This window comes from Capra hircus, chromosome 27, assembly GCF_001704415.2.
Source record: "Capra hircus breed San Clemente chromosome 27, ASM170441v1, whole genome shotgun sequence".
NCBI classification, from domain to species: Eukaryota; Metazoa; Chordata; class Mammalia; order Artiodactyla; family Bovidae; genus Capra; species Capra hircus.
Window position 1 is genome coordinate 19,925,711 of NC_030834.1, and position 18,771 is coordinate 19,944,481.

Sequence of the window (18,771 nt, forward strand, 5' to 3'; positions counted from 1 at the left end):
AAACCCGAATCGGCCCTGGGATGTATTAAATTCTTTTACGCGTCCATTTCTCGGGGTCTAGTTTGCACCAAATGTGGACCCTAATTGTCATTTCCTGAGAGACAATTCACACGAGTACCAGAGGCGTGAGGACTTTTCCAAAAGCCGAAAATGTCTGTCCCCCACCCCCTATCAGGGTTAAATAAACATCTTTAGGAAGCGTGGAAGGGAGTGGCACTCCGCCTTCCTCCTTGGGAACAACATTCCGGATCCAATTAATGTCTCCCTCTGGGTCATAAAGCAACAAACTCAACACTTCACTCCTATTACCGGGCTTCAGGGCGCGAGGGCTTTCTCTTTCATCTTCTGGATTCGGGTTTGCCCACGTTCCTCGGGAAGCTATAAAACTGACTTAATACCTTAAGATGAAAATCGATCAGGCTAAGGCAGAAGCTAAAGTCTGAGAAACTGCAATTGAAAAAAAAAAAAGCCAAAAACGCCTGGCGGGCTGAATGCGCTCCGTAAGGCTGGGGCGAGGAGGGCCTGGCTGGGCCGGCTGCGAGGCGGCATTTCCTAGTCCCCTTGGGTACTAGGGGGCCGGCTGCGAGGCGGCATTTCCTAGTCCCCTTGGGTACTAGGGGGCCACCTGCGAGGCGGGCAAGCGGGAAGCGCGGAGGTAAACCGGAATGAAAGCTCAAAACCGAGTCCGGCCCTCCGCTAGGCCAGCTTCTCGGCTGGCGATTTTTTCCCGCGGATCATCGCCGCCACCACCGAGGCGGGGGTGCAGTGGCTGCAAGGCAACTCGGGTCGGGCTGGACGCGCGCGGAGGCAGGGGAAAGGAGCCGCCACGCTCCATTCACAAAGTCCCGGCGCAGCCGCTCGCGAGCGGGTCGGAGGCCTCCTCCCTCTTCCTCTAGGTCTCGGTTTTATGAATGGGCCTGGCGGCGACCGCCGCGCGCCCTGTTTACTCCGCTCTTTGTGACGTCGCGTCCCCGTGACCAGGAGCGAGCGGCCGGCACTCCATTCACTCGCTGGGGCGCGCGGAGGAGGTGGGGCCGGAGGGGCGGGGGGAGCCGCCAGGGGGCGGGGCGCTGGCGCGGGGGGCGGAGCAGGGCTCGCGGCCGAGAATGGAAAGAGGCGGAGCCTCGCGAGGTAGTAATGCATCTACCCCCTCCCGCGGGAGAGCCGAGGAACATTAATAAATCTATACGCGGAGGAGAGGAAACTCTGGCTGGGGCAGAGCGCGGAGCTCCGGCAGTTCGTGGGGGAACCGCGGCCGGAACGGCAGCGCAACGGGCAAACTACAATAGAGGCGACAACAGAAGGGAGCCCTCGTACCTCTTCCGTAAACACACTCTACTCCACTGCCACCTCCCCCTTGGCATCGTGCTGCCCGGCGCCCGAGGCCGCCCGGACTGCTATGTAACTGAGAGGCTGCGGGAGAAAGGGGAAGCCGGGAGAAGAGGTTCGCCAGTGAGAGCCCCTAGGGGCCAAGTTTGAGGCCGCTTCTGCCCGCGCGCGCCCTTTCGCAGCCCCCCGCTCACCCCTTCCTGGAGCCCAGCTCTCCCGGGGGTCCTTCGCCTCCTCGCGTGTCCAACAGACGCGGTTCCCGGCGACCATGGTGACGGTGGACGAGCTGCGGGAGATGGACTGCAGCGTGCTCAAAAGGCTGATGAACCGGGACGAGAACGGCGGCGGCGCGGGCGGCAGCGGCAGCCACGGCGCCCTGGGGCTGCTGAGCGGCGGCAAGTGCCTGCTGCTGGACTGCAGACCGTTCCTGGCGCACAGCGCGGGCTACATCCGAGGCTCGGTCAACGTGCGTTGCAACACCATTGTGCGGCGGCGGGCTAAGGGCTCCGTGAGCCTGGAGCAGATCCTGCCCGCCGAGGAGGAGGTGCGCGCCCGCCTGCGCTCCGGCCTCTACTCCGCCGTCATCGTCTACGACGAGCGCAGCCCGCGCGCCGAGAGCCTCCGCGAGGACAGCACCGTGTCGCTGGTGGTGCAGGCGCTGCGTCGCAACGCCGAGCGCACCGACATCTGCCTACTGAAAGGTAAACGCGGGCGCTGGGCGCGAGCTGGAGGGTCGGTGCGGCGGGGCTGGGCGGCCTGCGCGTTAGTGGGCAGGAGAAGAGGTGCCTGGGGGGGGGGAACTCGTGGCTGCGGGATGCCCCCCAAACGCTTTGTGCGTGTTGGTGTGCGCGCTGGTGTGCAAGGGTTCTGTGCGTTTGTGTGCAAGCGCGAGCTCCTGAAGTCCTCAGAGACGGTGAGGGCTCAGTCACTTGCAATTCCGGACCCTTCCCAGCGATTCTGCATTTGTTTACATCCACTGACGGTCTGGCCTTGCGGGAGAAGCGACTCAGCAGCTTTTCCACCTTCGAGTCCAGGGAAGTGCTCTCAAGTGCCACTACGCGGGAGGTGGGGGATAGGTTAGGCCTGTTGGTTTGGCATGGCCGGGTCCCGCACCGAATCTGATTACGAGATTCCGAGACGGGGGGAAGAGAGGGAAGGGGGGGTGGTGAGCGCTGGGGTGTGATCGGTTCTGTGGCTCCTGCTGGAAACCAACCGTTCATAAATGCAAAATCGAGGATCAGCTTGCGGGCTTGGTGTGGAGCAAATCCGTATCTCCTCTCCTGCCGCCCAATTCGGAGCTCCACCAGGAAGGGTGGCCAAACCCTGCCGCCTCGGGCTAGACCTAGGCTCCGGAGACGGAGGCGGGAGGTCCGAGTATTTGCGGGTGTCGCCAAGCGGGATGGGGCCTCTTAAATGAAGGTAGCTGAGAAGTAACGACCTTTTGTTCAGACTCAAGACTGTCAGATGGCGGCGCGTGCCTAAGTGCGAAACTCTAGGGAAGGGGAGATCTTATCAAATCTGCAAATCGAAAACTCCAAAAGGGCCGAAGGCTACCCAAGCACCTGGAAGGACCCGGGCGCAGGCCGCACCTGCCCGGCCTGGGCGGGAGCGGGCGAGTCGCTGGGGCCCTGCGGCGCTGCGCCCCTTCCACCCGCGCCGCATTCCGTGCATTCCTTAGCCCGCTGCGGGTCCTGGCCGCTCCAAGACCCGAGGGAGGCGTTTCGTACCCCCGCCATCAAAGGGCCGCCCCTTTCCCTGCCGGCGTCCCCAGCCCCCTCCCTCCTGCCCTTCCTCTCCGGACCCGCTCACCAGAGAGGAAGGGAGATGGGGCGGGAGGTGCGGCGGCGGAAACCTCTCCCCACCGCCCCTTCCAAAAGGCACGACCACACCGCTCGGTGCCGGCGGGTCGGGCTGGCCCCTGTGAACAGCGGGGGGCTTTGTTCTCGGCAGTTGTTTCCTGGCCATTTGACCTGTCAGCTGCTGGGGAAGTGCTGCTGTTGACCTTTGGTTGAACCACTAAGGCGATTTTGCTGATTTTTCTTTCTTCGCGAGGGCGGCCTCTGGCACCTCTGATTGGGCCCAGCGCTCCTCCCTTCTCCTCCCAGCGCTTTAAGGGAAAGTGCCAGGAAGGGCCTTGCACCGGAAGGACCAGGCGCTAAGCGAGGCGACCTGGGCGCAGGGGCCTAGGGGCCCCGGGCGCCGAGGTGTGCTGGGAGCCCGGCGGCCCCGGACCGGGTGGAGCGCGGGGATGGGGTCCCCGCGGTTGAGCACGCCGCTTGTCCTCCTCTGCGTGGTGCTGGCGCACGTAAGGACAGTGAGAGAAATTTCTCTAGGACGAAAGCCCCTTTGAGTGGCAAGGGCTGGCCGCGGTGTTCTCCGAGCTGTGCTCACCTCGATCACTCTGGATTTGGACCCCGATCGCACGCCTACCTACTCGGCCTCGGAACCTGGGACCCTTCTCTAGGCAGAGCGGACGCACGTGGCGTCTGGGTTCGTTTTGTTTTCTTTTTTTCCTGGAAGAAATCCAGAGAGGACCGCCCTAGGGTTTCCGGGCGCGCACTGAGGCCCGGCTCCCGGCGAGAGAAGCAGATTTTTAAGGTTCCCTCCTCGGGCTCACGGCACCTGCCTGGTTCCCCCGAATCCCGCCGGGAGAGCCCGTAGCCAGATCTGTACCGAGAGCCGCCCCGCGGGCCGGCCGCCGGGCGCGAGGCAATTGCTGGTCTATAGGGTCTGCAGTCCCCTGGCGGTTGGCGAGGTGCCTGGCCGAAGGAAAAGGAGTGCTTTAAGGGCTCTTCCCTCCCGAGCCCTGCACTGCCTCCTGTTGTCTGACCCGGCGTGCGCAGGGGCGGACCGCTCGCTGCCTCTCCAAGACCGCATCCTCTGAGCTGGGGAGGGCATGGCCTGGGCTTGGGGTCCAACTTTTCTTTACAGGCCCTGGGTCTGTAAACCTGTAAACTTTTCTTTACAGGTTCAGCTGGGTCTTTCTAAGCAAAGGGAGCCTGCCTTTGGACGCAACCGCCGCCTAAAGAGGGAGGGTTTCTCCTTCCAGCTTGTTCTGCAGTGGTGATAGAACATCTTTGAGGTTAACTGGTTCAAATACTATTCAGCTCAACAGTTCCTCTTCCTTCTCCTAGCCTTCCCCTGCAAAGGAATCCCCCAGTGAGGGCAGAAGGAAATGGGCTCCCTTGGCGCTGCGGGGAGATGCGCCTGGGGGCGGACAGTGCAGACGCCAGAGGAACAGCAGGAAACGTGGGTTCCTCGCAGGAGGCCCTGGGGGCAGGAAACTAAAGGGAAAGGGGAGGAGACAAGCCCCTTAGATTTATCTTTAGTAAATACCTGAATTGATTAGGTGTTGGGTAATTTGGATGATTCTCCTCCCTCCCCAATTTGTTCCTTTTATTTTGCAGCCAGTGGGGCCTTCTGTGCAACCATTCATGTGTGGTGCTGGATGTGCAGTAAAAGTGGTCAGACATTAAGCCGTGGAAAACTGTTGATATCTGCCATCCTGGGGGGACAGGAAATACAGCCGGATATTTTCAGAGGTTCTATTACCCTTCCTGGTCACAAGTTATGACTTTTACCAATTAACTGGGTTTAAACAGCAGATTTTTCTATTTCTGCCACTTTGAAGGGCAGTTGGTTATATATTACAGGTAGTTAATAACTAATACCACAGGCAAGAATTCATAGCTTTACTTAAGATTAAGGCAATGCTAGCTGGCCTTTACAATTCCTAATAATACTCAAGGTTTGCTAAAAGCAGTAACCCAAATCACTACATTTTCTGGTCCTTTGGCTAGTTAATCTTCCCACTGGGGTAAAACTCGTTTTATTGAAAACCCTGTAAGGCATTTTGGGACAGTTTAGAGATTTCAGCTTTTCAGATTTAATTATAGTACATATCTCTTTTGAAATCCCTTTCTCTTTCCTTCATAGATCCTTAGATTAGGGTTTTAGACCCCTTCCCCCCAGTAGAGAAAGACAAAAAAAAACATTTTCGTACCTTAATAGAAGTCATTCTTTACTTCCCACATCCCCCCAATAAGAGATCAGTCTGTTACACAGAAGATTTCAGGTATAAAAACATTATCTTACTTTTTCTTCTGTCTAAAGTTCTTCTCAGCCTGTGACCTTTGTCAGTTCTTACTCAAGTTCTGATTTAAAAGCTGTCCTGGAGCTGTTTTGAGAAATTGGGAAGATCAGTATACTTCAGCTTCTCCTTCCAGGTTGGAAGTCACATACCCGACAGTCCCCAAGCCTGATCGTAGAGACCTGACATGATAGCTTCCGTGTGATCAGCGACTGAGGCCCATCCTGAGAGCTATCTATGGGCAGAGGTCAGGTGGCTGTGTTCCATCTTTTCTCTTTCTGTGTCCATCTGCCCTGCCCATCCTCCTTTCCAGGTCAGTGGCACCAAATGGCAGAGTCCTGGGGGATGCTAAGGGCAGCTCTTTCACCCAAAGGCAAAAAGACTGGCTTTTCTCCTTGCATACAGGACACAATACCCATGACAGTGGAGAACTGTTAGAATTAGAAATATAAAAATAAAGGTAGGTGTTAAGGGAAATTCCTAACCCATGGTGTGAGACTTTAAAGAATTATAAAGAAAGAGGCAAAGTCACTACTCTTTGCATCATCTGCACTGGATAGTTCCAGTCCACAAAAGCAACTAAAGACAGGGCCTAGGTGTCAACTGAGAGTGACAGCCTTATTGTCAGGAAGTCCATCTCAGCTCCTTTGGGCTTGTCTTGGATGCTTGTACGAAAGGTAGGCTGCCCTTCCCCAAGGTGGGCTGCACAGAGAACTCAGAGAGGAGAAAGGGTGGCTTTTTTAAAGAGCCAAGGAATTCCTTAAAAAAAATCAGAACATCCGAAACCAGATAGCTGGTTTCCTCCCTGGAAGGCAGTTTCCCTTTAACAAAGAGGAAGTTGGGGAGGAAGAAATGGAGACTAGACGGAAGCCAGATTGCTGAAGGGAGCAGATGGCAGAGAAGGACCGGGAGGGGCTGCAAACGAGATCCAGCCGCGAGTGTGACCTCGGGTGTCCAGCCAGCTGCCTGGGACACCAGAGGTGTCAGACCCAGGACCCGGAGGTCTCAGCCGGTAACCCCGAGGTGAGGAGCCCGTATATGTAAAGAAGAAGTCTGGGAAGTTCTCAAAGCCAAAGGACCTTCAGATGTCCCCAGACTTTGCCTGCTGTTTGCTTGATATTGATAAGACGTCCCAGGACAGCAAGGCCATGAGCCCTGTTTGTGAACAGGTTGATATCGTGAGTGTAGAGAGGGTAACAGGGAAAAAGTGGCAGCCACGTTAAGAGCCGCGATCATCGTCACCACCAAAAGGCTGTCCTTCCCACCACAGACCCCTTTAAGAGTCCTGTTACGGCGAGATGATGGGCACTGCAGCAGCCTGCCCTTTCAAAGGACTTTCTCACACATCTCCCCCACCCCGCCTGCATGAGCAGGGGGCCAGCCAGTTTCACAGTTTCTGTCAACTTTGAAAACTGCCTTGCTGTCCCTGTGAGAAGACGAAAAGAACACAAAGTTGAACCGTAGGCGTAGCTATTCCTCAAGGAAGTTGGGTAGAAAATTATAGTCCTTTCTGCCCCGCCCCCCCCCCCCCCGACGCTCCGGTTTTTAAATTAAGATGAGAAAATGAGAGCTTTAAGGTTAGAAGGTATATTATTAAATAAGAACATGGGAAAAACAGGTCAAAATTAGTCAGCATATGTTACCAAATTACATGCGACAGGACGTAAGGAAAAAAAACGGTGGGAATTCACTGGCGAATGTGTTGTGAGATTGTGTTCAGAAGGTGGAAATACACAGGTCTGATGGAAATATACCTGCTGTCAGTTGGTAGTCGGCAAGTCAGTTCATGACCAGTTAGGAGCACAGAATGTTGGAACTTCGAGATGATAGCGTCTGGAATCCTTGCATTCTGAGGGTGGAAAACGGGGCTTAGGAGGGGATGTGTCTCTTCCAGCTCCCCCAGTCAGAGCTGGGGCTCCTCTACACCCATCTGCCTCCGCCCCCCACCCTGCATAGCTCCAAGGCCACAGGATGGAAGCTCCCCCATCCCACCCCGCTGTGTCTACAGTGGCAATAAACTTTCCCTCTCATGAGTTCTAGATAAAGCTTGGAGGTTGAAATCTAGCTCTTGGGACTTCCCTGGTGGTCCAGTGGCTAAGACTGCACTCCCAGTACAGGCAGCACAGGTTCTATCCCTGGTCGGGGAACTAAGATCCCACATGCTGCAGGATGTGGTCAAAGATTAAAAAAATACAAGTAAATCTCGCTCTTGCTGAAAGGGTCGTGGCTATGGTACCTGCACAGATGTGAGCTGGGGAGGCAGGCACTGAGGAGAGAGGCTGGGAACAGTCATCTTCACTGCCACCCTCCGTAAGAAACTGAGTTTCATTTCCATCAGGACCTAGTATAGGGCTTCTCTATATACTTCTAGAGGAGCTGACCTTTTTTAAAAAGTGAAATGATCCATGTGTTTATTACATAATTTGAGCTCTTAAAACACACTTTCCCCCAAGAGATGTAAGACTCGAGTGGTGTCCTGCAGCAGCTCACGGCCTGGCCAGGTGTCTGTCGCCCTGGACTGGGCTCCTGCCTCACTGCAGCACGTGCTGTGTACAGTCTGGGAGAAGAGCCAGCAAGTGCCTTTAAGTGCCAGGGGAGTCCCTGGGATGGGGACCATCACTGTGAAACCAGAGTGCCATGAAACCATACCCTCTATAAATGCAGGTTGGTTTTATTCTGTTTCATTAAATTAAAAAAAGATGCTGGTCAGGACTCCTCCATAACTACCTGGAGTTCGAAAAGCATCGGAGAGAAGCAGAGTCCAGTGAAATGTCAGCAGTGCCCTGTTCACCTTCTTCTTATTTCTGCATCAAAATTCTTTCCTAGAGTGATGAACCACTGAGGGGGTCCAGCCCTTAGAGAAGGGTCACTGGAGGAGCAGCGGTGGGCAAGCACCAGGACGGGCTCCTGATGACCAGGTTCCAAGTGACTTTGAGGCCCCTTCTGGAGAAGGCATGGCACCCCACTCCAGTCCTCTTGCCTGGAAAATCCCATGGACGGAGGAGCCTGGTGGGCTGCAGTCTGTGGGGTCGCTAGGAGTCGGACACGACTGAGCCACTTCACTTTCTCTTTTTACCTTCATGCATTGGAGAAGGAAATGGCAACCCACTCCAATGTTCTCGCCTGGAGAATCCCAGGGACGGGGAGCCTGGTGGGCTGCCGTCTATGGGGTCGCACAGAGTTGGACACAACTTAAGTGACATAGTGGCAGCAGCAGCCGCTGTGGGCTGAATGCCCTTACTTGGGGGCCGCCATGCAATTCAGTTTTCTCTTCTGTTAAATTGGGGCTCCACACACCTTCCTCCAGGGCTGCTGGTTGGATACCAGGGTGGGAAGAGCCTGACACATAATGAACATCTCCTTTTAAGAGGGTCTGTCATTTTTATTAACTTGGATCGGAGTGTGACCTTGTGGGGCGTGGACTGAATGGCCCCTGACCTGCACTCCTGTATCTTCAGTGCATCATCACCCAGGAGCTCCCGACCCCACGAGGGTGTGTTCTGCTCATCCGAGGTCCTGGTCTGACTGCCCCAGAAGGAGGTCCTTTGCTGATGCTCCTTGTAACTGCCAGTCACAGATCCCCCCCAAAGCTAATGATGGCTCCGGAGGGAAATCCTTTCCATTGCTCCCATGTCAGGGACGCCACCCTCCCTTTGCTCCTGTCTCCAGAGCGAAAGAACTTTGCAGTAATCATTTTGCCGCTTCGTTGTAATGGTGCCTTTTCCTGACTACTACTATCTCTCTGTCCTGTTACATGCAGCCTTGGGGAGATGACAGAGAGCCCCTCCCTTTCAAGCCTGGTCTGGTCTCTGGGCCTGCCTGCACCCTCTCCCATCCCCTACACCGGCCACACCCCCAGGGTCAGCTGCAGGCTGGGGACCCCTCCAGGGTTCTGCTGCTCCCTGGGGATTGATTGATGGTCAGCCCTGGAGGTAGCAGATGTCCTTGACTGGGCAGGGGACATGGGACACAGGAAGTGCCTGGTACCTGTTCTTCTGCTGCCTAACTACCAGCTCTTCAGATGCCCACTGGAAAAAAGAAGGAAAGCCCAGGAGGAGAAAGTGTGAGAAGTTGCCAGTGAAGCTGGAGTCCCCTTAGGTACCGAAGAAGGAAATGTTCATTGCGTGTCTCCCTGGGGCCAGGCACAGCACACTGGCTGTTCCAGTCAGTCCCCACCAGAGACTCCCGGACTTCCAGCCTGGAAGTTTCATTACATTTTATAAATGAGGAGGAGGCTCAGAGAGGTTCAGTGATGTCTCCAGGCTGCACAGCCTATGATTCATTCACAGGGCTGGCATTTCAACTCAGAGCTGACTGCAAAGACGAGTCTCTTTCCCTTCTGTCTGGTGCCCTGGTCTGTGCCTTCTCAGCAACGGGAAGTACGTTCTTTCTACCACTGAGGTTCCTTGGCTCCTTCAGCCCTAAGGGCTACTGCTTCTCTATGACCTTGGAGTCTTGCCCTGACCGGCCTGTGACTGCTGGCCTGCCCATCCAGGTGATGAGCTTTTTGGAGGGCACCCCTCAACGTCTTGCATCTCTTTGAGATGTATTTTAATGTTCAAGTTATGTAATAAACACACAGATCCTTTCACTCAATTTTTCAGATCCTCTAGAATTACAAAGCATCAAGTGATGGTATTTCATATAGACGATCAACATCGGTTTGTGGATGGACCCACTTCTCCTTTTATTTTCTCCAAAAGGCAGCATTTCCCGAAGTTTCCATCTCAGAGGCCTATCACAGGGGCTTCAGCTAAAGGCACTTGCCGGCTCCCATTGCTTATAGCCTCCGTTTGGGGCGGAAGCGTTGGCAGGTTTATAGGCGAAAGGGAGGGCTGCTCCTGACAAGAGGTCCACTCAGGCCCGTAGCACCTCTGAAGAGGGCAGGACTGGGCCTCCAGCAGGTTTTCCCTCCAGGGAGGCTGGTCATTATGACTCAGCAGAGTGAGGGCCTGTGACCAGAGAAATGGCCATTTATAGCCTGGGGGAGGGAAACCAGGAGCCTCCCGCTCAGAGAGGAAAAAATGTCTGCCCTGTTCCTGGAAGCCTTATGATGTGGCAAACGATCATTTTCTTTCCCCTCCGAAGCGGTAGTGTCAAGGAATTGACTAACCGTCACATGTTGGAAAACTGCTTTGAATGGTAGGGATAGAGAGCAATGGCACCCACCCTGTCACTTAGTCATAAAGGTGTAAAGGGCCAGCTGCCTATGTGACCATCCGTTGAGCGGTTGTTCCACAACCTGCAGATCCTACTGAGTTAATTCATAATCTCTTTTTGGTCCAATAGAAACTGCAAAACAAAAATACAAGCAGGGGGACTTCTCTCTTGGTCCGGGGGTTGAGACGTCACCTTCCAGTGCAGGGGGCGCAGGTGTGATTCCCCTGATCGGGGAGCTGAGATCCCACGTGCCTCAGGGCCGAGAAACCGAAACACAGAGCAGAGGCAGTGCATGCATGCTCAGTTGTGTTCGACTCTTTGTGACGCCGTGGACTGTAGCTGGCCAGGCTCCTCCATCCGTGGGACTCTCCAGGCAAGAATACTGGAGTGAGTTGCCATGCCCTCCTGCAGGGGATCTTCCTGACCCAGGGATTGAACCTGCGTGCGTCTCCTGCACTGCAGACAGGTTCTTTACCACTGTGCCACCTGGGAAGCCCCCCAAACACATCCAATCAAGACTCCAGAAATGGTCCACATCAAAACAAAAACCTACAACAACAACAAAAAATTTTAAAAACCCAAAAAAACAAAAAAACAAGCAGGGCAAACCTTGACAATAATAGATGGTAGGTTTCCCAAAAAGCAAAGTCCCAGAGTGCACAAGAAAATCAGAAACACAGGCCGACTGTCTCTTCTTGGTGTGTTTCCCTGCCCGCCTCCACCTGCGTCTCTGCCCACCCCTGCGCAGCCGCCCTTGCCTGAGTGCCACTAACGCTACTCCACAGAAGTTGGCCATTGGTCTCCTTTTACTTAAATGACCTCCCTTCCCCGGAAAATGATTCCGTAGAGAACCATTCCAGGGCTTAGCAACTCTCAGGTCAGGAAATCCTCCTGTGCCCCAAACCTGGATGAGGCAAGAGGGATTTGTTTAGATCTAAGCCCGTTTCCTCTCGTTTTGGCCCCTTGTTGATGGAACAGCTGTTCATGAGGCTGTGTGGTTGGCATCTGTTCTGTTGCTGAGGTCCAGAAGGGCTGGTGCCAGGATAATAGTTTTTTTATTCTCTCCCACACTGGAGAACCTCTCTAAAAGAAGAGCTGGAGGTGGGGGATGACAGACATCTTTGTGGGTCCCAGGACTCAATTGTGGCCTCATGGAAACCCCTAGTGGCTCTTCCCTCTTTCTTTGTCATCACTGTAAAGAAAGCATTCCTTCTTCATCTCCCCCTGCACATCCTCCTTTGTGTATCTGCATTCTAAACCGAAGTCTTGTCCCTAAAGCTTTTCTTCCAGCTTTAGGATGCGTTCTTCCCCAAGGCAGTCTCCCTATCTCTGGAAGAAGGGCTCCTTAGCCATTATCTCTGGGCCCACAGCGCCACCCAGTGGCCAATATAGGTGCAACCAGCCCTAGCTTCCCAACAGCTCTTCTCTGTGAAGCGTAGGGTTCAAGTTCTCCCCTGGTTTGGTTTCCTGCTTGTTCAATGACCCCATTAACCTGAGCATCTTTCTCCTTTACAGGTGGCTATGAGAGGTTCTCCTCTGAGTACCCAGAATTCTGTTCCAAGACCAAGGCTCTGGCAGCCATCCCACCTGCTGTACCCCCAAGCACAGCGGAGTCTTTGGATCTGAGCTGCAGCTCCTGTGGAACCCCACTGCACGACCAGGTGCGGGCTGAGATCAGACTTCTGCTTGTCAGAGGCTCAGGACTCAGGGCCTCAATGCTGGGTGAATTGATGAACCCTGAGTGTTGGGATGCGACCTTAGGTGGAATCCATTATTCCTTTGAAATTCTTCCCCTTCCTTCTCTCATTACCCTTACTTAAAAAAAGAATGTAAAGACATAAGTCCCTGACTTCGCTCCCAGAGTTATGTGCAGACAAGCAAGGAGCCCAGAAGTGTGTGGGCTGCTCTGTGGGAAGCTGAGACCCCAGCCCTGGCTTACAACAGGCAGAGCTGTCCGCCCCCCATACAAGCTAATCATAAATGCTAAGTGAACGTCAGTGGACAACCAACCCTTCTAAGAAAACCAGCTCATGCCACTATGATTCTTACGAGCACGCCCCTTCCAGCCCTTTCCTTTAGACAGAGATGGAGTAAAATGATGGGGTCCCGCAACTCTGCTCCACAAACCCCACATCACTTGTGTTGATCCGCCTCAGAATCATGTCATTAGCAAAGCCAACATAACCTCCTTTTGCCAGGATCCCTCCTCTTGTCTTTGAGGTTGCTGTGGCGTCTGTTTTTGATCTGCAGCAAGTAGCTTAGTGGTAGCAGGTGTAAGTTCCTCACATCACAAACGATGAATAAGGCCAGCATTGCGTCTTCTGCCTCACTGGTCACCGGGGGCGGAGGGGGGGGGGTGGAGGTGGGCTGCTTGAACCAGAGAGTGGAGCCCAGTATCAAGGCAGAGCACAGCATCAAGGCCAGAGAGGTCCCACTGAGCGCATCACTCCCTCCTGGAGCCCCAGCAGGACATGGGGAGACCTGGAGGGGCTGTGTCCACAGGCCATCTTCCCACTGCCCTTGACAGCAGCACCCCCACCCCAGACTGGCTCCCTCTCCTCGTCCCACCGCCCTAGCCCTCTGCCCCGCTGTTCTATACTTACGATGTTTGGGGGGGCCCCTTTGTTCTCCCCTTCTGCAGGGGGGTCCGGTGGAGATCCTGCCCTTCCTCTACCTCGGCAGTGCCTATCATGCTGCCCGCAGGGACATGCTGGATGCCCTGGGCATCACAGCCTTGCTGAATGTCTCCTCTGACTGCCCAAACCACTTCGAAGGACACTATCAGTACAAGTGTATCCCAGTGGAGGACAATCACAAGGCTGACATCAGCTCCTGGTTCATGGAGGCCATCGAGTACATCGGTAGGCTGGCCCTGGCCGGGGCACTGGGTTCAGGGATGGGGCGCTGGGTGCAAGGCTTGCAGAGACAGGAAGCGAGGGAAGAAGGAACCACTTGGAGCTAGAGTGTTGAAGGAGGGACTTAGAAAGGGCTCTGCCCAGAGGGTGCCTATTTTCCCTCTTTCTCAGTAGGAAGGCTGGCCGTTGGGGTATTGAGTTGCCCAGGGGTAGGAAGATGGACTTATACAAACCGCAGGCACTGGTAGCTGATAGAGCCAAGAACTTTTGCCTTGGATGTCCCACCTGCCAAGCAGATAAGACTTAGGGGTGGAGAGGAAGACACAGAGAGAACTGGGTCATTGTTTTTGCTCTTGCAAATGAAAACCCCTCCGTGTGTGCTGGCACCGGGCTTAAGCATGTGTATTTCCTAAGCCCGGCACATTTGTCTGGTTAAGTCTCCAAAATAGCCTAGAACTGATGGCACTCCCTGGCCCGGTGGGTTTCCTCTCTCCTGGCCTCAGCCTCGGAAGGCTGTCCCTCCCGTGGTTCAGAGGGAGGGCCCCGACCAATGCTTCTCAGATCCTCCCCACAGCGCCCTCATCCTGCCCAGGGAAGGACAGGGACTTGGGGACGCTAACGGGCGCGTGGCTCTCTGCCCCAGATGCGGTGAAGGACTGCCGCGGGCGCGTGCTGGTGCACTGCCAGGCTGGCATCTCCCGCTCGGCCACCATCTGCCTGGCCTACCTGATGATGAAGAAGCGTGTGCGGCTGGAGGAGGCCTTCGAGTTCGTCAAGCAGCGGCGGAGCATCATCTCGCCCAACTTCAGCTTCATGGGCCAGCTGCTGCAGTTCGAGTCGCAGGTGCTGGCCACGTCCTGCGCAGTGGAGGCCGCCAGCCCGTCGGGGCCCCTGCGCGAGCGGGGCAAGGCCACCCCCACGCCCACGTCACAGTTTGTCTTCAGCTTCCCGGTCTCCGTGGGGGTGCATCCGGCCCCCAGCAGCCTGCCCTACCTGCACAGCCCCATCACCACCTCCCCCAGCTGTTAGAACCCTCAGAACGCCCCCCCACCCCCACACCAGCCCATGTCAGGTGGGGCCCGGTGGCTGGGTAGCAGGTCTGGACTGACCCGCAGGGGGCCTGGTGACCAAGCTCCTTCCATCCCTCTCTCTTTGGCTGGGGCCAGCTAGAATGGCAATAAGGACCTCAAATACATATTTAAACACAGACAAACAAAACACTCCAACTTAGAGCAATAACGGCTTCCTCGGCAGGCAGGGAAGACCTGGGTCTTGGTTTGTGTCAGTTTTACTTTTCAGATAGGAATTTCTTACCTCATTTTTTTTTTTTTTAAAGCAGTAAGGCTTGAAGTTAGGAAACCTACAGATCCTGGCAAATGTGCCCTCCTGGTTTTATTAAGTGGGGGTGGTGGTGGAGGGGAGGCAAAGGGCCAAAAACAAGTTGACCAGAAGTGCCTGCTTCTGTGTGCTTGGTCCTTTTCTTGTTGTAGTTACAGGAATTTTTATTTTTTTTTTTTTTGAAGAAATCTTTTAGGACATGGTTTTCCTTTTTAAGTCACCATCAACAGGTGAATACTTATGCTTAATAATAAATAAAAGTATTTATTGAGAATTTCCTCAGAGTATGTGAGTACACAAAGTCTAGGGACCGTGACTTTAGAATATATTGATGCTGGTGTGGACCTGCGGAGCGCAGGCAGCATGCAGACGTCAATACAGTGAGGTGGTGTGTTCGAGATGGCGTGACGATCAGCTTGCATTTGCTACTGCTGGGAAGGGGGGCAGGGTGGGAGGAGGAGAAAGGGAAGCGAGGACGTTGTTAGCATTGACCCTGGGTATCCGTGGGAGATTGGTTCCAGCACCCCCTCCTTCCATCGCAGATACCAGAACCTGTGGGTGTGTACATCCGCAGATAGCGCATTCTTGAATATGGACTGGAGACTATTTTTGAAGTTGGTTCTTGGGCATATGGACCACCGAAGCAATTTGAAACCGCAACCATACAACTGTTTCGGATGATCAGTAACTCAGTTTGGCGGTGGAAGCGTTTTTCTCCTAGACCTGCCCGAGGACTTGATAAATACCATATCGTGTAAGGTGCTCCTAAAAAAAACTGGGCGCAGATCGGATTTTCCTGCAGCGAAGCATTTGCCAAGGCCCTTGGGGAACCCAGCTAAGAAGAGATAGACCCGAAAGGGAAAGTGGAAGCGCCAATTTTTTTTTCCTCTTTTGCCTAAATCAGAGATTTTAATTTTAGGGGGTTTGCTTGGAATGAAGTATGCCAACAAATTCTTGTGATCTTAAAAGATTCCTGGTGTAGGTGGATATCTGTAAAGTGAATAGGTGAATAAAAAGAAGGGCGTGGTGGACACCCCACTGGAGGTCCCGTGGAAGATTAGGACAGCAAGAGAGCGTGAGTGAGGAGTCAGGCAGACTCTTTGCAGGGAAGCTGGTTTCTGGATGGGCATTAGAGTGCCATAGCAGAATCCTTTCTTGAGATAATGCCGTTTTCAGGGGGCCTTTCCAAATAGAGGAGTGGCTTTTGGAACAAGGAGCAGGTGGGTTGGGCTTGGGGGGAGGGAGGAGGGAACTAACCACGGGTTATTTAACTTATAGTATCGTGGAACAGTGTTGTTACCCAGTGCCAGGTTAGCAGTAATTCCAGACTTGTCTAGAAATGAGAGCATGCTTTAGGTTTTGCTTTTGGGGGTTGTTTTGTCCTCTGAGGATCGAAGTGCTGCTCACCCATTGATAACTTCAAGCCTCGATGTCAGCATAGTGTCGGAATGCTCCTTCTTGTCCCCACGTCCCAGATAGGACTAGGTTCCTTACACTTCCTTCCATTAACGTGAACCTGGCATCATTTGTCCTACCTTTGTCAAGCCCTGTCTTGGGTGTGGCCAGAGTTCCCACTTCTTGTTTTCAGAAAAGCCCAAGACCCCCTCCTTTGCTGGGAGCTGCTTGGCTGAACCCCTCCTGAAGACGTGGAGGGGTCAGGTTCATGACACTGGGCCTATTGAGACAGCTCAGCTGGACGTTCCCTTGTCTTCCTTGATTCCTGGAAGTTGCTTCATGTTTTGTGATGAATTGCGGTCGAATGGGCTCCACCGCTGTAAAAGTGTGGGTTCCCACAGACAGACAGGTCCGCAGGAGGGACTGCTTGAAGGGGGAGGGAAAGTAGCTTAGAACAGATTGACTTTTTACAGAATGAGTGTACATTTGCCAAAATCTGTGTGTCGTGCTTTCCCAGACTGGATTCCAGCTGCCCAGACAGTCGGGGCCCAGGACCCGCCCCAACCGGGTCTCTTCCCTGCTTTCCAATTCAAGTCATGTGTCACAGTTGTCAAACCTCTATTTATAAAGCCATTTTCTTTGTACCTTAAGAGTGTGAGTCCCCAAACCCTTAGAAATTCAATAGGAAATGGGCTTGATTGGGATTTGGGGTCACTGTCTACTTTTACCATCAGAAGCCTCTTTGATGACTTGGAAGAAAGAGCTCTAATGAAGACGGCACCACGAGGTCCCTCCAAACGGCCACTGGGTTTCAACAGGTGTCTCTCCCATGAAGTGATTTCTGGTGACAAGCAATTTCTGTCTCAGTCAGAAAGCTTTGCCACTTTGATCCATGGTGACCTGTGCTATTGACTCACTGGATCATGTATAGAGACTGGAGGATGCTGCTGTTCCCTCCAGTGTCTTTGTGACCCCAGGGTGTGGGTGAGCCCCGCCCCCCCCCAAGCAGTATTATACTGAAGCCACCTGTGAGCTGGTGGCAGGGACCTCCTGGCCTTAGTCGTGGTCTCTGAGGCCATTTTCCTCAGATGTCCATCCTAGCCTGGTTCTAGAGAGTTGATTCTGATTCTATATGAGAAAAAAAATCCAAAATTCTTGGGAAGATGGGCAGAGGGAGGTGGGATGGGTGATTTCAATGTGAGGGGAGGGGCCTGTGAGATCAGAGTTTGGCCACCAGCCTTTGTTGGTAAAGTAAGGGTTCGCCTTGGCTGCCCGTTAGCCCACACGAGGTACACCAGGAATTCTGGAGGAGGGACCTGGGCATCAGTAGGTTTCAAAGCTCTCCAAGTGCTCTCCCTGCATAACTGAGTTTGGGAAACTTAGGCAAGGTGCTGTTGGAGGCCAGGGCTTGATAACACAGAGCTGGCTTGTGTGGCAGAAACCACAGCAGACAGTTGTCCCTGGCCCTGTGTGGCCCCAGCTCTGATGAGGGACAATATGGGTTCTGTCAGGAGCTCATGGGGCCTAAGACCTGGACGAGGTCCCTTTTCACGCCCCTCGAAAGCTGATCTGTGGTTGTTAAGGAACTGAGGAACGTGTCTGGCTGTCTAGCTCTTCTTTGCAAGTTTGTTTGTTTATCAAGATGTATGGAGAGGGACTTCACTAGCAGTCCAGCCCCGCGCTTCTAATGCAGGGATGTGGGTTCGATCCCTAGTCAGGGAACTAAGATCCCACATGTCGCGTGGTGCAGCCGGGGGAAAAAAAGGAAGGCTGGAGAGTGCCACCTCTTTGAAGAGGACCCTGCTCTCCCTTAGAGCTTATGAGTCATGCCAGAAAGAGGCTTCTTCAAGGCAGCAATGCAATACTTGTAATTTCTGTAAATAGCCCCATCTTTCAGAGTGATGTCATTTCTACATTTGATATGCTTGTATTTCTGTAGGATGTATATAGTTTAGGGGAATATTTTTGTTGTTTGGTTTTTTTTTTAGAAAAGTCAACATGTCTGTTTTTATTTATTGCTTGAAACAAAGATCATTTGAAGAAAAATAAATACATTTTCAACCACCTCTGGCTTGGTTTATCTTTTCCCGAAAAACTGCCAATATGATGACTTGGAAGATCCGAATCATTTGATGGTAATCTTGTGGAGACGGGCCACTCAAATCTGTGAGCTCCCTAAACACCACAGAAGGTGACAGGTGAAGGCAGAGAGGAAATCCCTGAGAACTGGATTTTTTAGACAGGAAGAGGTAAAGGGTAAGGCACAGATGTCCTCATCTGAGAGTCTGCTTTTTTTTTTTTTAATTTATTTATGTTTAATTGGAGGATAATTTTTTATAGTATTGTGCTGGTTTCTGCCCTGAAAAGTGAAAGTGAAGTCCCTTAGTCGTGTCCGACTCTTTGCGACCCCATGGACTGTAGCCTACCAGGCTCCTCCGTCCATGGGATTTTCCAAGCAATAGTACTGGAGTGGATTGCCATTTCCTTCTCCAAGGGGCCTTCCCAACCCAGGGATTGAACCTGGGTCTCCCGCGTTGTAGACAGACGCTTTACTGTCTGAGCCACCAGGGAAGTATACCGTCCGGTTTCTGCTGTACCTCAATG

The 18,771-nt window shown here is 53.5% G+C and overlaps 1 protein-coding gene across 1 annotated transcript; it reads left to right on the forward strand.

Annotated features, from left to right (window-relative positions):
* Positions 1,122–18,231, forward strand: DUSP4 (dual specificity phosphatase 4). Its single transcript, XM_018042022.1, has 4 exons — positions 1,122–2,030; positions 12,095–12,240; positions 13,221–13,440; positions 14,078–18,231. Exons 1-4 carry the CDS (start codon positions 1,598–1,600, stop codon positions 14,461–14,463), a joined length of 1,185 nt encoding a protein of 394 aa, XP_017897511.1. The 5' UTR covers positions 1,122–1,597; the 3' UTR covers positions 14,464–18,231.

Coding starts and splice junctions, on each gene's coding strand:
- DUSP4 (XM_018042022.1), top strand. CDS start 1,598: ATGGTGACGGTGGACGAGCTGCGGGAGATGGACTGCAGCGTGCTCAAA. Junction 2,031..12,094: donor CGACATCTGCCTACTGAAAG/GTAAACGCGGGC, acceptor TCTCCTTTACAG/GTGGCTATGAGAGGTTCTCC. Junction 13,441..14,077: donor GGAGGCCATCGAGTACATCG/GTAGGCTGGCCC, acceptor TCTCTGCCCCAG/ATGCGGTGAAGGACTGCCGC.